The sequence below is a fragment of the Macadamia integrifolia genome, chromosome 5, assembly GCF_013358625.1.
Source record: "Macadamia integrifolia cultivar HAES 741 chromosome 5, SCU_Mint_v3, whole genome shotgun sequence".
Lineage (NCBI taxonomy): Eukaryota > Viridiplantae > Streptophyta > Magnoliopsida > Proteales > Proteaceae > Macadamia > Macadamia integrifolia.
The window spans coordinates 19,134,854-19,154,827 of record NC_056561.1 but is presented as its reverse complement, the minus strand read 5'-3'; the positions used below and the strand labels follow the sequence as shown (position 1 = coordinate 19,154,827).

General features: G+C 38.9%; 1 protein-coding gene across 8 annotated transcripts; it reads right to left on the bottom strand.

Moving 5' to 3' along the window:
* Positions 1–6,726: 6,726 nt before the first annotated feature.
* LOC122079817 (ABC transporter E family member 2-like) lies at positions 6,727–19,046 on the bottom strand. 8 transcript variants are annotated; one of them, XR_006140542.1, is made up of 13 exons: positions 18,743–19,021; positions 17,738–17,823; positions 17,545–17,642; positions 17,324–17,441; positions 17,148–17,237; positions 11,379–11,683; positions 11,078–11,273; positions 10,814–10,999; positions 10,186–10,455; positions 8,756–9,001; positions 7,214–7,348; positions 7,027–7,120; positions 6,727–6,916 (listed from the first exon to the last, which is right to left on the bottom strand). XR_006140542.1 is itself a non-coding variant. In XM_042646552.1 (12 exons), the coding sequence occupies exons 2-12, from the start codon at positions 18,843–18,845 to the stop codon at positions 7,229–7,231; spliced, it is 1,818 nt and encodes a 605-aa protein (XP_042502486.1). In that variant the 5' UTR covers positions 18,846–18,854; positions 19,028–19,046; the 3' UTR covers positions 6,727–7,228. The 8 variants fall into 8 exon arrangements, 4 of the variants coding, with proteins under 4 accessions (XP_042502486.1, XP_042502485.1, XP_042502487.1 ...); XR_006140543.1 differs by having other exon boundaries at positions 7,040–7,120; XR_006140540.1 differs by having other exon boundaries at positions 7,027–7,348.
* Between the last annotated feature and the right edge of the window lie 928 nt (positions 19,047–19,974).

Sequence of the window (19,974 nt, the reverse complement as noted above, 5' to 3'; positions counted from 1 at the left end):
TTTATTGTAAGGGAAATTGTTACAAATTATTGAATATTAGGTTATGAATAGATAAATTGATTTGTAAATTATAATAATGCTTCCATTGATATCTTTGTTCCCTACAGAAAACTAGATGGATAGTTAAATGAATGATTGGATAATAGGGTTCATTTTGTGATTCCAATATTAGTTATCTTCTTAGTAATTTGTTATCCATTGGTTTCAATATTAGTTATCTTTCCCTTACAATGATAAACCATGATTTAATCATAAATTTAAATTGTTTTCTTCGTCAAATCTTGTCACTATAAGTTATGAATGTAAGATTCATTATGGCTCAAGCCCAATAATAAACCAATCTAAACCAGTTTTAACCCGATATTAAAAAACCAAAATAAACCAAAACCAAACTGGACCGAAATCGAAATCGACCAAAAATCGAAGTTCCTTAATGGATTGGTTTTGGTCTCCCTCATTCCTAGACCGAAACCGATTCAACCCGACCAAAACCAAACCGAACCGTCCAATTGATACCCCTAGTGAGAGGTAAATAAATAAAAAAAAAAAAAAAAAAAAAAAAGGTGAGATTCTTTCTCTTTTTTTTCAGTTGCATGCAAAGTGAAAAAGGGTAAGAGAGAGAAAGAAGTGGAAAGAATGTGGGGTATGTGTGCAGATCTCGCGTTGGGATATATTGCCCATCCGACGTGGGAAACCAATCCGAAATAGAGTTCCAAATAAATGGAAACTCTTCATTCAGCTGGTGAATATCCAAATATTGTTGATTTTCAAATTATAAATCCCAATTGGCTACTCCATTTTTCGCCAGCCACGTGCCCCCAATCTCTCCTCTCTTCCTCTCTCTAATCTCCTTTCTCTATATAAACGGGTCACTAGTTGGCCAACCGAAAGAAACGGTTTATTTTATTTTTTTATTTTTTTTATCTTCAATATAGACCCATCAAGAAAACCGAAGCAAGTAACCGTAATGGATTGAGACATTCTCCAAATTGTTACTTGATGAATGTAAGCCTTGCGGTATCTGTAGATTCAACCGAGAGCCCTTTTTTCCTTCGGCCAAGGCATTCTTAAACTTCATCATCGTCACGTCACCTGGCTTGAAATAGATCGGACAAATCTAAGAAAGTGACTCGAAAGAAAGGGCAATCCTTCACAGATTTGTAGAGATTTATCCCTAATTGAACACTTCGGCTGCATTTGGTAACGTTTTTGTTTAAAAAACGATGTTTCGTGTCAAAAACAAAAATTTCAGTTTCTGTGTCAAAACACTGTTTTTAAAAGAATAAAAAAGTATTTGGTGAATCTGTTTCTAGAACGGTTTCAAAACAGAAAAACTGTGATTGTGACGTTTGGTAAAAAATGTTTCAGAAACGTTTCAAAAGATGTGTAGACGAAGAAATGGTTGTTGGTTTTGCACTAGCATTAGTTTTTTATGACTCCAAGAAGAGGATTTTTCTGTGAGATCTTGGATATTGGTACATGGGTGATCATTTGGCTCAGTAATAGCCTTTGCACATTAATCAGCTTCAGTTTCTAGCCATGGGTTCATATGACACCTATAGGACTGCCGTTTTGACCTAGGTTGATTGTGCATATTCCATGTATTATAATGCATTCCTACAAGATGAGAATGATGAGGATGTAATAAATGGCATAGTTAGAAACGTTCTTGCCTGTATTACCACCCCAACAACCTTCTCTGGACAAAAAAAGAGACGAATATCTAACTTTGCTTCTCAATGGATGTTGCAGCGAAAGAGATTCTTGGGATATGCTTTGCTATTGATAACACTGTACAAGCTTCCAAGCTTTGATTCAGTTGAAGATTTCATGCAAAAAGTGGCTATTGTGAGAGTTTAGCTCAGAAAGGGTGGTGTTGTGGATGTCGAAGCCACAGCGATAACAATTCTGCATGACTGGAATGAGGGTGTGTATGCCAAACAGATTTGTCCGCCTACGCCAAGTTTTTAAAATAGAGAAGAAGAAAGAGAAGAAGGAGAAGGAGACGGATCGTTACCTACTGTATTTGGGTTTCAGGGTGGAGGAGTAAGTCTTCTTTCCTCTCTGTGCGCAAAATTATGAAAAATGAAGAGCTAGCGCGGAAGACAATTTTATCGGGAATGATTTTCCTAAAATCCCCCAAATAGTTCTTTTTTTTTTTATTTGGAACAAAACTGGGGAGACGGAATAGCTATTTGTCATTCCGTCAATTCTAGTTTCTACTGTTCTTTTTTAGGTTTTGTTAAGAAAAAATGGAAACTCGTCAATGATGTACCAAACGCTTTATTCCATTTTTTTGTTTCAATAGAATGAAAAAACTACAGAAACGTTCCAATGGAACATTACCAAACGCAGCCTCGCATTGCTTGATTCAAGGGCTGGGTTACTTTTGACAGGCTCTCCACAACACCTTTTTCAGCATCTCTTTGCAAATTTGCAGAATTATTCCCCTTGGTGGGCATTTCTTCTTCCTTGAACCACCATAAGTTTGCTTTCTGGCGTCCCACCGGGCATGCCAAAAAGATGTTGGCAGCAAATCTGCACAGCAGAAAAGTGATGGATGCACAGGCATGCAAGAGTCGTACAGACTCGAGAGAATGGTCAATAGAATATTGACTGACTTCTAACCAGGGAGAAAGTGAGGTCTTTCTATGCCTCGATCACTCCAAGGACTTGAAAGTGAAAAGCAAACTCTTGAAAATAGACAGAAGAAGAACTCCTTCCATTAAAATTGGTCCAAGAAGAACACAATACGTTATTACGTCACTCATGGCAAAACAAGGGACACCCATGAAAGTAAACTGAGGAAAACCATGACGAAACATGGGCCGTCATGTCCTTTGAGACAATCATGACGAAGCACGGGCCGTCATGGTCTTGGTTAAGCAACATAATTGATATGTTGAGGAAGATACAAAGTAAAACTTGTTGGTGTATGATGTCTTGTATTCCGTCGCAGTTTAATCCAGGGAGTACTGGTGCAGCACCTAGACAGCTAGGACGGCGGTCCCGCTAGCCGGTTAGCGAGCCGTGGGGGTTGCAAGGGGGGCAGGAGGCCCCCCTGCATGCAGGGGGTGTAGGGGGCGCAGCCCCCCGCTCGAATTTTTTATTTGAGGGCAATTGTAGTTTAATCCGGATTAGGATTTTTTTCTCGCTATATATTTGTAGCGAGGGTTTCTTTCTCTGTAATGCAAGCAATACTGAGAGGTGTGAGGACGAGCATTGTAACCCTATTCTCCATTGATAGTGAAGCAGGATCTCATCTCACCGGGGACGTAGGCAACCTTGCCGAACCTCGTAAAATCCGTGTGCATTGTTTGTTTTTTTCCATTATCTTCTGCATCGTTTTAGGGTTGCGTTTCTACAAAACTAATCTAAGGAAATATAAAAAATATAGACTAAAACTATTCTACTTGAAAAGGAAAAGATAGTTGATGCATTGTAGTTTGTTTGATCGGTTGGAGAGCCCTTCTTCTTCCATTGAAGCCATTTTTATAGTTTTATTTGAAAGATCCTGCCCTTTTGGCAGTTTCGTAACTGCAGGAACCCATTTGTCACATCCTTAGTGGGGTAGTTTATTGGAATCACAATCCCTTGATTGGTTGTAATTGCCTTAACCACTCAACTCATGTGTTTGTAACTTCCCAAGAACTAAACCACGTTTGTACGAATGTTGATTGACAATAGGTCAATTTGACCATAAAAAGTCGTAATCGGTCAGCTGACCGTAAAAAGTCACAATTAGTCAGTTGACCATAAAATGTCACGATCAGTCATCTGACCATATTCGGTCAATCTGTTCGATCCACCTAATGGTTATTCTGACTAATCAACTCCTTAATATAAGGTTGTAATTTTTAGCCAACTTGATTATCGGTCAGCTTAACCAGTCAACTCTTTAACACAATCGGTCAATAAAATTGATCGATTGTCTTGTAGGCCAGATTTGCTAAAATCGGGTACCAACACAAGTACATAGGAAGAAGAAAAGTAGAAAGAGCAGAAGAGATACAACTAGGAAACCACTCTCTCCCTTGTTTCAAACCCGAGTTCATGGCAGCCTATCTCGCAATCCTAGAAGCCACGAAAGACCAACCCAATCAAATAAGGCAGGCAAGCTAGCTTACATATGAACAACCGGCAAGCCAACCATTGCGAAGATGACCAGAGTCATTGAACCTAGCAAGAGCCACAACAAAGATGGGTTACAAGTTGCCCATGATTGACTGAGGAAGTTGGTTGCGTATTTGCATGTCCCTTAAGGCTCCCTTTGTTTCAAGTAAAATTTTACATGTAAAATTTTTCTTGTTGAATTATTTTTCGACGTTTGTTTGCAATAGGGAAAATATTTTCCTTTGCTTTCAACTCTCACAGTTTATTAGCAGAAAACAAAACTCTCACAACTAGCTTCTTGAGAACCCATTAACCCACATATCTACATCAACCATAACCCCCAAAATAAAGCCAGAGAATTTTTTAAAAACCATCAATGAAGATATGGGGAAGGAATCTCTAGCAAACAGAATAAGGAGGCACACCAAAAGATGTGAACTACGATAAACAAAACAGATGGAATTGAATGCGAGTTATCGCGGCATTCGCGGCACAAAGAGCACACTCAACGGTCCTTGCGCTTGGACTTTGAACTTCTTGGAGCTTGGGCGCTTGGGGTAGAATGAATCCGTTACTCGCACGATCACCTAGTTGTACACAACTAAATGGCAGCACGTGTAATTAACTACTTTCTGCTCACAGGTCCGAGAGCAAATGAAGACGCAAGTACAAGAATGCCCCTGCACTACGGTCTACTACGACTCTTATTAAGGGTAAGGGGATGCCGTGGGCTGAAGTGAACCCAACAGCTTTACCGTTTTCTCATCTCATCTGCCCAGAGAGAGAGAGAGAGAATCATTCATCTCTCCTCGAGAATCTTTCCTGAAAATTCCCACTCTTTCCCAAATACCTCCATCTCCCCTCTTCTCTCTCTTCTATTTGTTTTACTTCTACGCCTTTGCAACTCCGTCTCTTTCTCTCTCTCTCTCTCTCTCTCTCTCTCTCCTTTCTAGATATCTCTTGTGCCAGAATTCCGAGAAGAAGAAATATGCAAATTCCGGCGATCCAGACCTCATAATCTATGAAGAAACTGTCATTCCGCTTTCTTCTTCGTCAGCCCAATTTACTTTTGCAAATTTTCCTGAAAGTGTTCAGCTCTGCATCCTGGTCTCCAACAATGAGATCGAGACTCCCCAGTTCATGGTTGTCCAATCCGAATCAGATTTGGAGGTCAAATTTTACAGAGAATCTTCGTGGATGTCAACTCCCACTCCAGAAATTTAAGTGAGTTATGAACTTATCCAATCGTTGATGAAATGAGGCATCAAACAGAGAAGATTAGAAGAAGAAGTCGCTCACAACTTGAAACGTGAGAGACTCGATTTTGTCGGGGAATAAAGTAATTCATTTCACACCTATTTTAAGCGTAAAATTTTCCTGGCTATTTTCCGGTAAATGTCAAGATTTTGGGTAAAATTTTACCAATAGAAAATATAATTTTACATGAAAAATTTTCCACAACGGAGCCTAATTGAAATCTAAGTCGTTTCTTATACTTTCATTTTTTTATGCTCTTCCCTCTTAAGTTGCAAAGTAGTTGGTATAATTACAGAACAAACAGATGGAATCGTCTTCTTTGATGCGTAAACCACAATCCCTTTTCGATAATTTCTTCCCCACGTTTAGTTTAAAATCCTTCATTTGAAATCTCGATATTCCCTTATTTATGGAGCGGCATTCCAACAGAGCCTAACATGAATATATTGATCATCTCACTCCCATGTCCCATCTCGTGATTCCTCTCTTAAGAGCCTAATATGAACATATTGCCATCTCTCCTCAAACCACATCCTCTGATTATGCTTCTGTTACCTGATATCAGCCTTCTATTTTCCTTCTTGTTTTTAGTTCTTAAATTACCTGCAAGTTCCTACCTAATAAGTTCTCCAGCGATAATGTGCTAAGCCCGTATCCTCTCCTTCCACAAGAATCAACCGCTTCTCTTAAACTGGTTCACCCATCGCCTCAACAAGAAATAGAAACTCTATACTGATCTACAACATAAGCGTTGAGCACTCCGGGTCTAGCCCTTGTAACTGCCATATAAAACCCCTCTTTCTCCCAACGGTGAGGACTCTGGTCCAACCCTTGTCGGTGAGTAGTACTCCAGGGCTAGCCCACACAGCGCTATACCCAAAGATACACACAGTGGAAGGGGTAGCAAGAAAGGGTGTGTAGACGTAGGCCTGAACAGCAAAGAGATCTTTAGTTGAGTTTGAAGTTGGAACAGTGAACGTGTCCCGCAACTCCTCCCCGTGGAATTGTTGTCTAGAATTTGTTTCAAAATTCAAAAAATGCCCCCAACCTTACTGTCGGAATCTAATAAACAGGGCCCCAAGAATAGCTCGAGAGAGAGACGAGGGATAAAATAAAAACAGAAAATGCAAAGAGTAGCAGAGAAAAAAGGGATATTGCAACAGCTTCATCTCCTTCCCCCATCGATTTTACATTGCTATCCTTCATGGAGTTGAATGCATTTAATTATAAGATTCAATTAAAATTTGAAAATCCATTTTTACCCATCAATCTACTTTTTTAGAATAGGAATTGGTGTAATCTCATTCAGACACTCCCATAAATATATATATATATATATATATAAATAAATAATCCTTGTCAAAACTCTTATTTGTTCTCTTCAAAATCAGGAGAAAAGTCAAACCATCGGGTCATACCCCAAATCTCCACTTCCTCACCTTGCAGCTTAAATTTTCATTTTCTCAGAAGCACAGTTTCAGCAAGCAGTGAAAGTTAGACATAAAACCTATTACAAAGGAGGACGTGATTTTTAGATTTCCCTCACCTGAATGTGTAAACAAAACCAATGGTGAGAAAAGAAGAAAATTTCTGGGCAAAAAGAGGGTCGTGATGACAAAGGGCTAATGACTTGCCAACAAATCAATTAAACAAGACCTCTTCAATGGACCTGTTGGAATCACAATGCCTGGCCAAGCTCCATGGTATGAGGAACGATATGCCCATAAACTATTATAGAAACGTTGAATTCCTATGAAAGAGAGAGAGAGAGGCATCAAGTATGTTGTTCTACGGCACACTATGAAATACAGGAAAGATAAGGAGCAAAGCTCAATAGATAAACCTGTGGGAAATTAGGTTAATCATCAAGGTAGTAATAGGACCCAGCAGCTTTTTGCTCCCTGTCCTTCGTTGAATCCAATTTGTTTATTCGAGGTCGAAAATTGGTTGGATCCCGCCTAAATGTAATATCCAGATGCTGCATAAAATAGAATGAAAAGTGTCCATGTCAAATGATAGTTTACCAAGCAGTGAATCTAGAGATTAATGTACAATATGAAAAAGATTTATCCATGTTAAACCTTCTACCATTGCTGTAGGCAATGGCCCCTCAGAAATCAAAACTGAGAACCTACTAAAAATCCAATTGTACTGAGATTATTTGCTATGGGCTCACTCATACGAGTGGGGAGTGGGTTGCAAATCAGCAACAAAATGTTCTACTGGCTCAAGTTGAAGTTCCTACAGATGCCTGATGACAAACAACCAGAATCCAAACTAACTGCATAGATCTATCCAAACCCTGTGCAGTTTAACACTATTAAGTCAAAATGTATCAAGTAAAGACCAAAAGCCAGAGCCCTTCCTAAACTTCGAATCAGATGAGTTCCAAACCATAGAGAGAGAACAACTCTCTGGTTTTTACGTCTTATAGTTATGGAAGATACAAATTCATTGACAAATGTAGAAGACAACCAACTCTCTGGTTCTTACTTCTTACAGTTATGGAAGATACAAAATCTCATCGACAAATGTAGAAGACAACCAAATACATGAAGCAAAACATGAGCTTGGCAAAAACCATCACCATGAATTCTTCAAATGAGTGATTGGATACAGTTGGTTGAGTAGTTGGTTTGCATTTGGCAGTATTCGGGTGTTCCAATCCTCTTACTCTTTAAGACGTGTGCAACTGCCAAAACTAGTTTTTTCTGGTAGAGGGAAAATTTAAATAGTTTAGGGAATGGTTTGCATTTGGAGTTTCCAGTAGACAAGAAGGTTGCCAAAATGACGGTAAATGATTCTAAAGATATCAAGAATGAAACATAGACAATCAAATACTTGTGCTTCCACAGTAATTTTATTTCACTTTCATCTTCTTGTTTGCTGGGTCAGCTACACTACAACAACCAAAACTAGAAGCCAATATATAAACATATGACCTGTTAGTGACATTTGATTTTGTCATGAAGTCCCGTTTTATTTGCCATAATGCAGACTTGGATGCATGCAGGTGGGGCCATGTGATAAGAACCCACACCCATCTCACTTGATAAATTTCAGCATTGGGAATGGTTAAGTTCAAAGTTTTACAAAATTACACAAATACCATTTCACAGCAATGGAATCTAATGGCATTTATGTAATTTTATGTATCTTTTTAGTCACTTTCAAGCACTCTCAAGGACCCAACACCTGTTTTGGGCAGAAACTTGACCAGTATACAGGCATGGTGTCCTCAAAAACATCAACTCACCCATTTTTCTGATGTGACAAGCTGTGTCGAATCCCAACTATCATGAACAGGTCTTGAATATCATGATGGTAGATTAAATCAACAATATTAAAGCAAAACAAAAAATGAATAGGTAAAAGTAACACTTACAGATAAGAAGAGGTTCATCCCAGTCAACAAGGACTGTGGAGCATTGGCAGTACAATTCACTGATGGTTGCCCCTCATAGACGATAACTCTGTCTGCCAGGTAGGTCGCCATGATAAAGTCATGCTCAACCACAAAAGCAGTCTTCTTGGCATGGAGGATAAACCTCTTTATGACTTTTGATGCGACAATACGTTGTTCTGAATCAAGATAAGCACTTGGTTCATCTATCAGATAAATGTCTGCAGGCTGCAAAATACACGTAATTTGAAATGTAAGGACAAATACTCATTCAGAAGTCCTATATATATATATATATATATATTCAAACCAAAATTGCATTATGCAATAAGTAACAAGATGCTACTTGAACAAAACCCATCATTCTGACATTAAAATGTACAATGCATCGACACAAATAAAGATGTGCAGGCACAAGAATACATCTATATAAATTGTAACTTAAACCACAAGAAAAAATAACACCAAATCTTCTTAATACTCGAATAGAATGCAATAAACATAGTCCCAATTATGCCCAGAAGCTAGTAAAAAATTTAGCTGGTACACCCAGGGAGCAAATTGGGTGAACTGAGACCCAATTGACCTAATGAAATATCCTAGAAACCAAACTGAAATTGGGAATTGGTCCCTAGGGTGTAGATAATTAAAATAAAGGGTATAGGTTCAGATTCAGGAACAGGAATTGCTTGGCACAATCCTGCCAAAGGCAAGGTAGAGTGTTGGGCTGAAAATAGCCTATTTTGCTAGGGGAACCAGCCAACCGGTTTGGCCCTAACAGAATAGTGTTGTTAGACATGGATTGGTCCTGGATGCCCTGTAAACTGTGAGCATGTGATCCGATTTTCCCGGGGATGATTGTATAATGCAAGGGTATGATTCACGACTCAAGTAGGGAAGAGGGTTATTTGTGAAATGTCAGTCTTGAACCTACCAATGATTGGAAACCTCATCCAAGTGCATTTATGAGTCAAGGACAATACATATCCAGTTAGGTAATTACGGGCTAAGTACCTATAGGTCTATTCCAGTAGTCCAAAATTGGGATCGATGGTTTTGTAGGTTGAGTAGGTAACTTACATGGGCATCGGGAGCTGGGCTAATATGCTAGCTTAGTCAGTTGGGAAGGAATATTGACCTGAGGTCACTGTGCTCCTTATTAGCTGAGTATGGAAACTTGTATGGGAATTCAGTTCAAATATGGAAAGTAGAATTTTTAAATGATTATTAAACATAAAAACTAAACTTACTGTGAATTGGTTACATAGGAACCTAAATGTACCCGGTGAGGATACACGTGATCGGGGATTCAGCGAAAGAACACCAGATTTGGGAATCAGGGGAGTGAGTGTCTGTTTTAGTTGACGGAGTGTTTTGTATATACTTTATGTGATACGAGAAAAATTGCATACCTTCCCAAGACAAAGACACAAGGCAACTCTTTGCAACTCTCCACCAGAGAGATTCACAACTGCTTGATCCATTAATTGTTCAATTAGAAGTGGTTTCATGACATCCGACACAAACTGAGGATGCATGTATGAATCACGTATTTTTTGATGTAACAACTGTCTGACTGATGACTGAAATTTTGGACTGATCTTCTGAGGTTTATAAGAAACATTAAATTCAGGTATTTCCACATCAGAATCATCCACTTCATCAGGCTTCAATAAACCAGCCTGTAGTCAGAAAATTAAGATAATCAGACCAAATATACAAAGTGGAAACTGAATGTATGTGCAGGCTAAAACCGAAAATGTTGACACTGGAATATATCAAGATGGACATTTCAGTATCAGTGACAGTCCATCCCAAGCAAACCTCCCTCTCCCTTTCGCTGTGCTTCACTCTCATCCGCTCTAGCTCGCACTGATCTTCCTCCACTGCCTTGTTCGTTGTCTTTCTTCATTCGCTACCTCTCGAAATGAAGGACCAACGACGATGGAGGAGGAGGAGCTAAGCGGACGGAATCAAAGCGAGATTTTCTTATAACCATCAATCAAAAGAAAGAATTTTGGAAATGCTAAGAAAAGATACCAGCATGCGGATGAAGGTTGTCTTCCCTGTTCCATTCTCACCCAACATTACAATAATCTGAGAGTCGGTAAATTCCCCCTCAGAAACACAAAGCTTGAAATTACCCTGAGTTTTACTCATGGTTGGGTATCTATAACGGGCGTAAGTCTGGACCTCCTCAGCGCTTTCTTGTGGAGTCTCAGCAACCTGCAAAAATGCTACAAGTGAGTACCAAGCCAACAATGAATCATGGGATGTCCATAACCAAGATCTGGATTTTTTTACCTTGAATGTAAGAGACTCCTCGCGGAATCTCAGATTCTCCGTAGGAACAAACCCTGCCAAGAATATATTAATTCCTTCTCTGACCGAAAAAGGAAGAGTAACAACTCCATATGCTCCTGGTTTCCCATATAAACAGCAAATGAAGTCCGACAAGTAGTCGAGGACACTAAGGTCATGCTCCACAACAATGACATAGCTGAAGAGATGATGCAGTAGAGTATGGTATTAATTTCTGTCCAGATTGTAAGAAACCAGCAAAAACATATAAAGACCATGTACAATTAAGTGTAAGAGGGCAGACCTGTTAGGCCTGAGCAAAGACCGGACAACTTGGGCAGCTTTAAGCCTTTGTTTAACATCAAGATAACTCGAAGGCTCATCAAACATGTATATCTCTGCATTCTGTATGGCAACTACGGCAATTGCGAATCTCTGAAGCTCTCCACCTGATAAATCCCCCACATTTCGATCTATAACCTGATTCAGCTCAAGATCCTCACAAAGTTCTGCCTTCATATCTCTTTCATCTTTCTGATCAAGCACTTGGCCAACATTGCCTTGGACTGCTTTCGGAATGTGATCAACATACTGTGGCTTGATGATTGCCTATAGAACAACAAACTACGTCATTTCTAGATTCTCTTTTTCTATTGTGGGTGGGGAAGAGGGGGGGGTGGGATAACACAATGTACAATGTTTTAACACTAGGGATAACAATGACACACGTAATTGCAGTAAGAGGTTCTGAGAAAATAAGAGCAAACTTCTTGAAATAAATATATTACTTTGAAATACAATCTTGCATATCTTCCAGATGGTAGGGACCTATATAGGGTTTCACATCCAAAATCTTGATTTAAACCATCTGTGCAGGCACATTTATAAACCTGAGGACAATGGGCCTAAGAGAAGTGTAGAAAATTGAAGAGAAAGAGACAAAGAGCTTCTCCACCAAAAAACTTTGGGTTCAACCACCAAACCACTTGGAAGAGAGTCATTCCCCTAACCATAACCAGAAAAGAAAACCATGAGGCAAATGCACTTGACTGGTCGGACCAACATGACCTGCTTTGGAAGCCAAGAGCCAAAAAGACCCGGTCCAACCCAGGGTTTTGGTCCAACAAGGGTTGGAAATAATTTACTAGTTTATTTCATGCCTTTTATTTTCATAGTAGCGGCAGCATACGAACAATTGCAAGGAGATAAAAGTTTGTTTGTCTGTTTTCTTTTGAATTTGTTTCCTTTTAGGACTATTCCCTAGTCTAGAATAGGTTTCTATTTTGAGATGGGTTTATATATATATATATATATATATATAGTGTCAACCAAGGCCCCGCATCGATTCAATCGAGCGGGCCCGACCATTTAAAGACCTGCCTGGCCTGCACTGATTATTAAATGTGCCGGGCTCAACCCCGGCCCGTTTATAAACATGTAGTACAAAGTGCAAAGGGTAAGCCCAACAGGCACTCAACTGGCCCGGCTCGACCCGACACGTTTAGCCTAACAATTTATATGTATATTTTGATTTTTTTCAGATAGAATAGGGTATATATTATTATTTTTAGGTAAAATTAAGTGCTCTTCTAAATTATTGATGATTTAATAAAATATATTATAGTATCTTAAATCTAAGACCATTAGAAACCGTTTAAGGCATGTTTAAGGCTTTATTGATGCATTACCCCCATTTAAGGCCCAATTATAGCCAACTTAGGAGAAGCCCAGGTAAAACCCGGAACCCGACTGAGTCCAACATGAGACCGACTCATTCTTTAAATAGGTAGGTCACGATCCAAGGGCATGGGCCCACTACGCTTGGCTAGGCCTGACCGATTGACATTCCTATATATATATATAATCGATCGAAAGCAGAAGGTAGATTTGAGAAGTTAATGAAGAAATGTTTGGTTTTGAGAGCTCTACGTGAGTGTGAGTGTGAGTGTGAGTGTGAGTGTGAGTGTGAGAGTGTGTGTGTGTGTGTGTTTCCCCTTCTCCACCTGCTAGTATAGTTTCTCCCATAGTTGTCATGGCGTCGCCTAGTGTGTGTGTGTGTGTGTGTGTGTGTGTGTGTTTCCCCTTCTCCCCCCTGCTAGTATAGTTTCTCCCATAGTTGTCATGGTGTCGCCTAGGCGTCGCCAAGGCGGCGATTTGGCATCCTGGCGGAAAAAAAAGTTCATGGCAGTGCTACGATTTATGTGACTCACAAATGGCGGCCGCCATTGGCTGATAGGCATCGTCATGGCACCGCCATAGACGCCAGGTCACGCCTGATTCACTAGGCGGTCGATTTTTTTTAAAATGCAGGGTGATTTTGATAGGGCTATGTTGATTTACTTTAGAAAATAGGGGAAATAAAAAAGTAGCATACTAAATAACTTTAGAAAATAGGAAAAATAAAAAATGACACATGGGCGATTTGACCGCCATGGCAACGCCATAACAAGCGATTCATCGCCAAATCGATTAGCCACCCCTCCACCGCTCTGGATCGGTTTGATGCCGTGACAACTATGGTTTCTCCCTAAGCTCCCTTTCCTCTCTAAGGGCCCTCCATCAAACCATTCCACACAAAATATGCTCCTCACAGTGCTTTATATAGGTAATGGCCAAATCTCTATGTCCATACACAAACTTTACCCTTTGACTCTAACTAGAATTCCCAAAACAACACAACTCATTTATTTTTACTAATAATACTCCGAATATGATTCCAGTACAATTTAGGACCTCCAACTAGTCCTTAATCAACAAGAATATTAAATTAAGAAATAGACTCCAAATAAAACTCCCAATCTAAATTGGCTTACCAAGTACGACGATAAACTTAATGTTGCTCTCCCAACATAAATTGGGATTGCAAGATCTCGACCTCAGTAAAAAGAACAATAGCAGGAAGTCGGATTCTAAAAATCATAAGCAGAATCCAAGAATCTAGAAAATTGAACAGCAATAGGACTTCAAATCGATGGAGAAAACTGATAACAAAGCAGAATCTGAACTATAATATAACTTATCAAGAAATTTGATGGCGCATGAAAACAGCAAAGATTAAACACTGACAAATCAAAGATATGAATCAAACGTAAACCAGAAACTGAGGACAGGAAACTACTTCAGAAATAAGAATCCCAGGTAGGGATATAAGACTTCAGAAGTCTGAGCTCTGATTCGATGGAGAGATAAAGAAGTTAGATAGGAGAAAACAATCAGGTATCCACGAGATTAACAATCTGAAATCCACCAGACCCTTGATGAATTCACAGAAAAACACTTCTGAATCCACATAAGTAAACACTCCAGAAATACACCAGAGCTGGCCTGAGATTCACAGAACCCACACTAAGAAGGGAACCTTCTCCCAGCAGCAGGCTGTGACTAGGTGTCCTAATCAGGTCCAAACATTATAATAACAAGAAAAGACAACCCAAAAAAATGGAAATCCCAATCAAACAGCTGCTTTGGGAGTTTCCTTAAATTACTCAACCATTTAATTAATAAATAGATAAATAAAAACCCAACTGGACCCCAAGACGACTGGATCGGATCAATTCTTGAACTGTAGGTCTGGTTTGGTCAAGCAAGCTGGTTCAGAAGTGAACTAGACCAAATTCTTCTTTTCCTCCTGATCCTTCTAACTGAGTAATTCACCACGGGAATGAAAATTATGACCAGGATCAATAGAAAATCCATACAAAATTATGTGGACAGATAAGAGATACGATAGGAGAAATTAGATAATTAAACAAAAAGTGATCAGTAGGGATTAAATTATGGTCAAACAGCCTACTTGTGCAATGATACCAACTTACAAAATTTGAAACAATTCAGAGCACAAATTCTAAGTATAACAGTAGAGTCTGAGCAACACTAGGAAAACAGAGCAGTATTACCAGAACTAGCATTTCAGCTATCCAACTTGAGAATTTGGAATCAGGATTAAACAGAGACTAACCAGAAGCTTATATACTAATTTTTAAGCAAGTATGTTCAGTTAAGAGTGATTTATAACAGATGCCCGAAGCCCTCCTGGTCTTCTTCAGGCAGAACGAGTAGGTCCCCCTTGCATTGATTGTAATCTATGACAACTTGGCCGTTGATTTCTAGCCCTGCGAAGTGGGGGCTTTTTCTTCTTCTTTGCATACACCCCCATAATGTCACGATGACCTGTCCTTCGTCTAACTCGTCTATGTTTGTAAACAATCTTAGCCTCATGAATCTTTCTTGAAAATGTCCCTTCGTTCTCATGCATCTGGGTATCTCATCAAGTAAAACAAAAATAGAAGCCAGAACAGGGTTACCTCCAGTAGCAGAAAAGAAGAACTAGGAGTAAGAAAGAAAGGGTAGATCACACCTAATAAACAGTTGATCAGAACAAGGAGGAAGATCTGGAATACCAACCCTACACGCACAGCCTAACAGCTCCAAAGCTCTTAAACTCAAAATTCTTTACTCAAATCATGTCTAATTGCAAGGGATGCTTACAGATATGTAGCCCTTTGAAATTCCTAATTCCATTCGTTTCTTGGACTCCTAATTGCTCATACTAAATAAAGAAATAGACTTATCCTATATAGCAAAATAAGCATCATCTAGTAATCTCGTGTACCGACCACCTCCACTTTATGCACTTATTATGGCCCAATACAATACATAACCAAAACAATCAGCCCAAAGCCCATAGAACTCACCCAAGTCCCAAAATAGGTCTCCCTATGCACAATTGGGAGGTCTTGACTGCATCAGCTTCCCTAATAGAATAGCCGGAAAGGGATCCCCAGACAGAACCACTTAAGAAACAGAATAGCACACATCTCTCTTAACACACACTATGGCCTTCTTTTATTATTTTTTTGGCCGGGGAGCAGGAGGGGGAGCGGGAGGGGGAGGTGTGGGGACTGATGAAGAACATTTCGGGGAAAAGAAAGAACTGAGAGAGAGAGAGAGAGAGAGAGAAATCCATTTGTCTACAAATGCTATAAAATCCCATAGCAGAACCCAAGCCTCAAACTACCAAAAAACAGCATAGCACAAACCCCCAAACACTATAATCTAATTTAGAAAGCACAACAAAACCACAAACTTCCACAGTACATCTCAAACCCAGCATCTGACCCACCATTCCATTCCTCTACAAATAGTACAACCTGAAAATTTTTCCACTATAGCCCCTCCTTGTGCCTCAATCCCTCATGGAATAACCCCTAGAACCTGTAATCCTCTTTATGTTGGAAATTCCACCATCAGAAGCTCTATATTTAAATATTGGAAGATGAACTAGACTATGGCAATTTTTTGGTTTTATCTACTATATAGTTCTGATATAACTATACATCCTTCTCCTTCTCCTTGCTAGTAGAATTTTTAAGTTTTTGCCCACTAAAAATAAACAGCATCCACATTTCATCATTCTAGCATTGGACTTCTTGCCAACTATGTCCCTACTTCAACATGCGGCCTGTGTGCAACCATGACTTTTTTCTAACCAATATTATCAGCTTAGATGCCATGACTTCCTCATCTAATCAAAAGCTAACAAGAAGAGTTAACGAAGGGATTAGATGGGTCAGAAAGGATCCACAAGGTATTTATCTCCATCATATCATATGTGTCTTGCTACAGAACAGTTCTCGATTCATTTGAGAACAAATGTTTATTCAATTATATGCTCTTAATTGCAAAGACAAATTTCATCATCATTAATCTTGAAAGATGCCTCCACAAACCAAAATCTAAGCCTGTAGCAAGCACTGTTAATTAAAGATCTCATCACATAGGGTCCAGATGAAGAACATGAAAGTCCAAACCAGTCACATTGCCACAACCTCCAGGGTTGACAAGACATTCATATGTCAACCCCCGTCCCCCCCCCCCCCCCACCAGAATACACAGGAAGACAAGCAAACCTCTGCCCTACCCAGAGCCCAACACAACAAAGTGAAGAAATGCAGTTTGGCCCTAAAAAGAAATAAAATATCCATGGAAAGGAATAAAAAACACCACACCGTTGTTTTGATCAGATTTAAGTCATTGAATAGGATGTCACTGTCTTCAAGTTGCATAAGTATACCTTGAGATTGTCTTCCAAAATACGGGTGAAATAATTTTGCAGTTCAGACCCCCGGAAGTATGTCAATATTTCTTGCCAATCAGGAGGATTCTGCAAAATAAACATACTCAGAGCTAGTAGATAATGCATAAAGAAAGAATATATACAAGAGAAGTAATTCAAAGAGAACACATTACATTGAAACGACCCAGGTTAGGCTTTAACTTCCCCGCCAAAACTTTGAGTGCAGTCGACTTCCCAATTCCATTTGTTCCTACCAAGCCCAAAACCTGCCCAGGTCTTGGAACTGGCAACCTGTATTTGAAGTTTTCAGCCATCTTGCACTGGAGCTGACAAAACGCAGTTTTTTTTTGGCCATCTAAATGAGAAGAAGGAAGAAAGAAGATTGCACACTAACCTGTGCAACTTGAAGGTGTTTGGACCATAACGATGGGTTGTGTCTCTATCCAGATCTTTTGGCAAATTTATGATCTGGATAGCTTCAAATGGGCATTTCTGGACCAGGAGAGAAAACAATTCACTGACTCATCACATGAATCACATTGATAGTCATAATCAAGGTCAAAAGACAGAAACTATGTTTCACAAACCTTGACACAAATACCACATCCGATACATAATTCTTCAGATATGAAAGCAATCTTGGATGCTGAAGTAACTTCAATGCATAGTTTACCTGCAACAGGGCCACAAGAAGGTAACATTAAAGAGTCATGTATCACCAAAAATAACATAAAATAATACCAGTACTGCACTTCACTTATGATCAGCAAAGTAAGATGCTTGACCAGGAAACCAAACATCAAGCATATTGGATGCCAAAGCTGCACTTTGGAACAAGACAAACTCAGGCAATTCTGCTTCCATACAAGCAATACATGAAGGTATATGCTCTCTCACATAGGGACCTTAAGCTCTCTACTTCTTAGCTACTGAGTCCACACAAAACATATAATTTTATCTCCATCAAAGTTTTCTTCAAACTATTTCTTCCACATATAACATGAAAACTCCATAATCACATGTTCAATTCGTCCATGAATATAATAAATTTGCGGGGAGAATTGTGCCTGACAGGAACAAACTTCTACCACTTGATGGGATATGTATTTTCCTTCAATGACACAAACTTAAGAAAATTTACCAAAACAATAAATTTCCCATCGGTTTGCACTCATCAATGATACAAACTTAACCAAGTAAAAAATAAATTTCCTTGTTAGATGCATAAGAGAAAAGTCTTTGAACAAAAAGCAACAGAAATATACAGTCAAAAACAGATAGTTAGACACCTCCCTATCCGCCCATTCGATTTTGTCTTAAGAAAATTTACCAAAACAAATTGTACATATACTTCGAAATTTTTTTATCTCAAAAAAAGAAAACTCCAATACTGAGAGCCCCCAAAATTCTGCTCTGAAATAAAATGAATAAATAAAAAATTCTTAGCCTGCCTACTTACAGATACCTAACAAAATCAATCAACTGAACCGGAAGTTGCAGGCGAACAGAAAAAAAAAGTTCGGAAAAGGGGGAAAATTGAAAAGCTGATCAATATAAAGAAGGAATATCAATTGTGGGCCAATTGAAATTACCAGTTTTGACTACGGGGCAACTCTTCTTGCATTCCTGGCGGCACTTCTTGGGCTTGCAACGGTCGGAGCTGACGATGGCGATACGAGTCAATCGATCCGTCATTGCTAGCGCCTAAGAGAAGATCGAGCGAGAAAAATAAAACCCTAAAGTCGTCACACAAAAAGTAGATAAAGAGCAATTACAAACGCTAAAGAGATAAATTGAACAAAAACCCTTGAAATCGCAGACAATGGAAAGAAGAACAAGACGACCAGAAGGGTTAAACAAAATGAGAGAAACAGTACCCAAAAAGTACAAAGTAGCGTGTGTTGGTCAGGTTGTTAAATAGAGAGAGAGAGAGAGAGTTTTTCCCTGGTTTCTTTCTCATTCGCGCGAAGGTGTGGGCCTGGGCCTGCCACTATCACTATTTAATTTGCCTAGATCAAGTATCAGAGTATTTGTGCCAATTTGAATCGGTAGATCGGTTCGTATCGGTCAGATCCATCAATTTGACCTCATTTTTCAATAAAAAAATAAGATTTTTTTACAATTTTACCCCTATTCTTTCACCAATACCCAATTTGAATTGGCCAACCAAAACCAATCATTGATTTAGGGGACGGTATCAGTATCGATAGATATCGATTCAATACCCATCCATGTCGGATTGTATCAACATGTATCGGTCAGTTTTACCATTGTTTTTCTAAAAAAGTACAATTTTTTCACCGTTTTACCCCGAAATGATATGGATCACGGAATCCAGATCGATCTCAACCAATACTAATATGATAGATTAATTTGGCCGACATTATTCTAATATTTAAAACCATGATATCAATATATAGTTGCTAATCCAATACCAATACTTAGAATCATTAAACCCTTGGGCAGCAAGACAACGTCAGACTCTTGGGCAGCAAGAAAATCTTTCAAACCTGCTGAGGATGGTCTTTGGTGGAACTGGAAGGTGATGGGATTATAAATTCCAATCCAACTTCACAATCAACTAAAGAGTCATAGGAACACATGTTTACCAAAAAAAAAAATTCTAGAAAAAACACACGGTCAATAAAAATCTAACAAAAAGTAATAGAAATTTTTTAATAAAAATTATTTTTTTAATAATTAATTTTAACATCAATTTTGCAAACATAATTTTCTATTGCAATAAAGCTAAAATTTTAAAAATAAAATATAATTACCACTATAAATATAAGAATTTAAAATTTTACATAAAACAATAAGAATC

Coding starts and splice junctions, on each gene's coding strand:
- LOC122079817 (XM_042646552.1), bottom strand. CDS start 18,845: ATGACGGATCGATTGACTCGTATCGCCATCGTCAGCTCCGACCGTTGC. Junction 17,643..17,737: donor GATGTGGTATTTGTGTCAAG/GTTTGTGAAACA, acceptor CTCCTGGTCCAG/AAATGCCCATTTGAAGCTAT. Junction 11,000..11,077: donor AGGAGTCTCTTACATTCAAG/GTAAAAAAATCC, acceptor GCATTTTTGCAG/GTTGCTGAGACTCCACAAGA.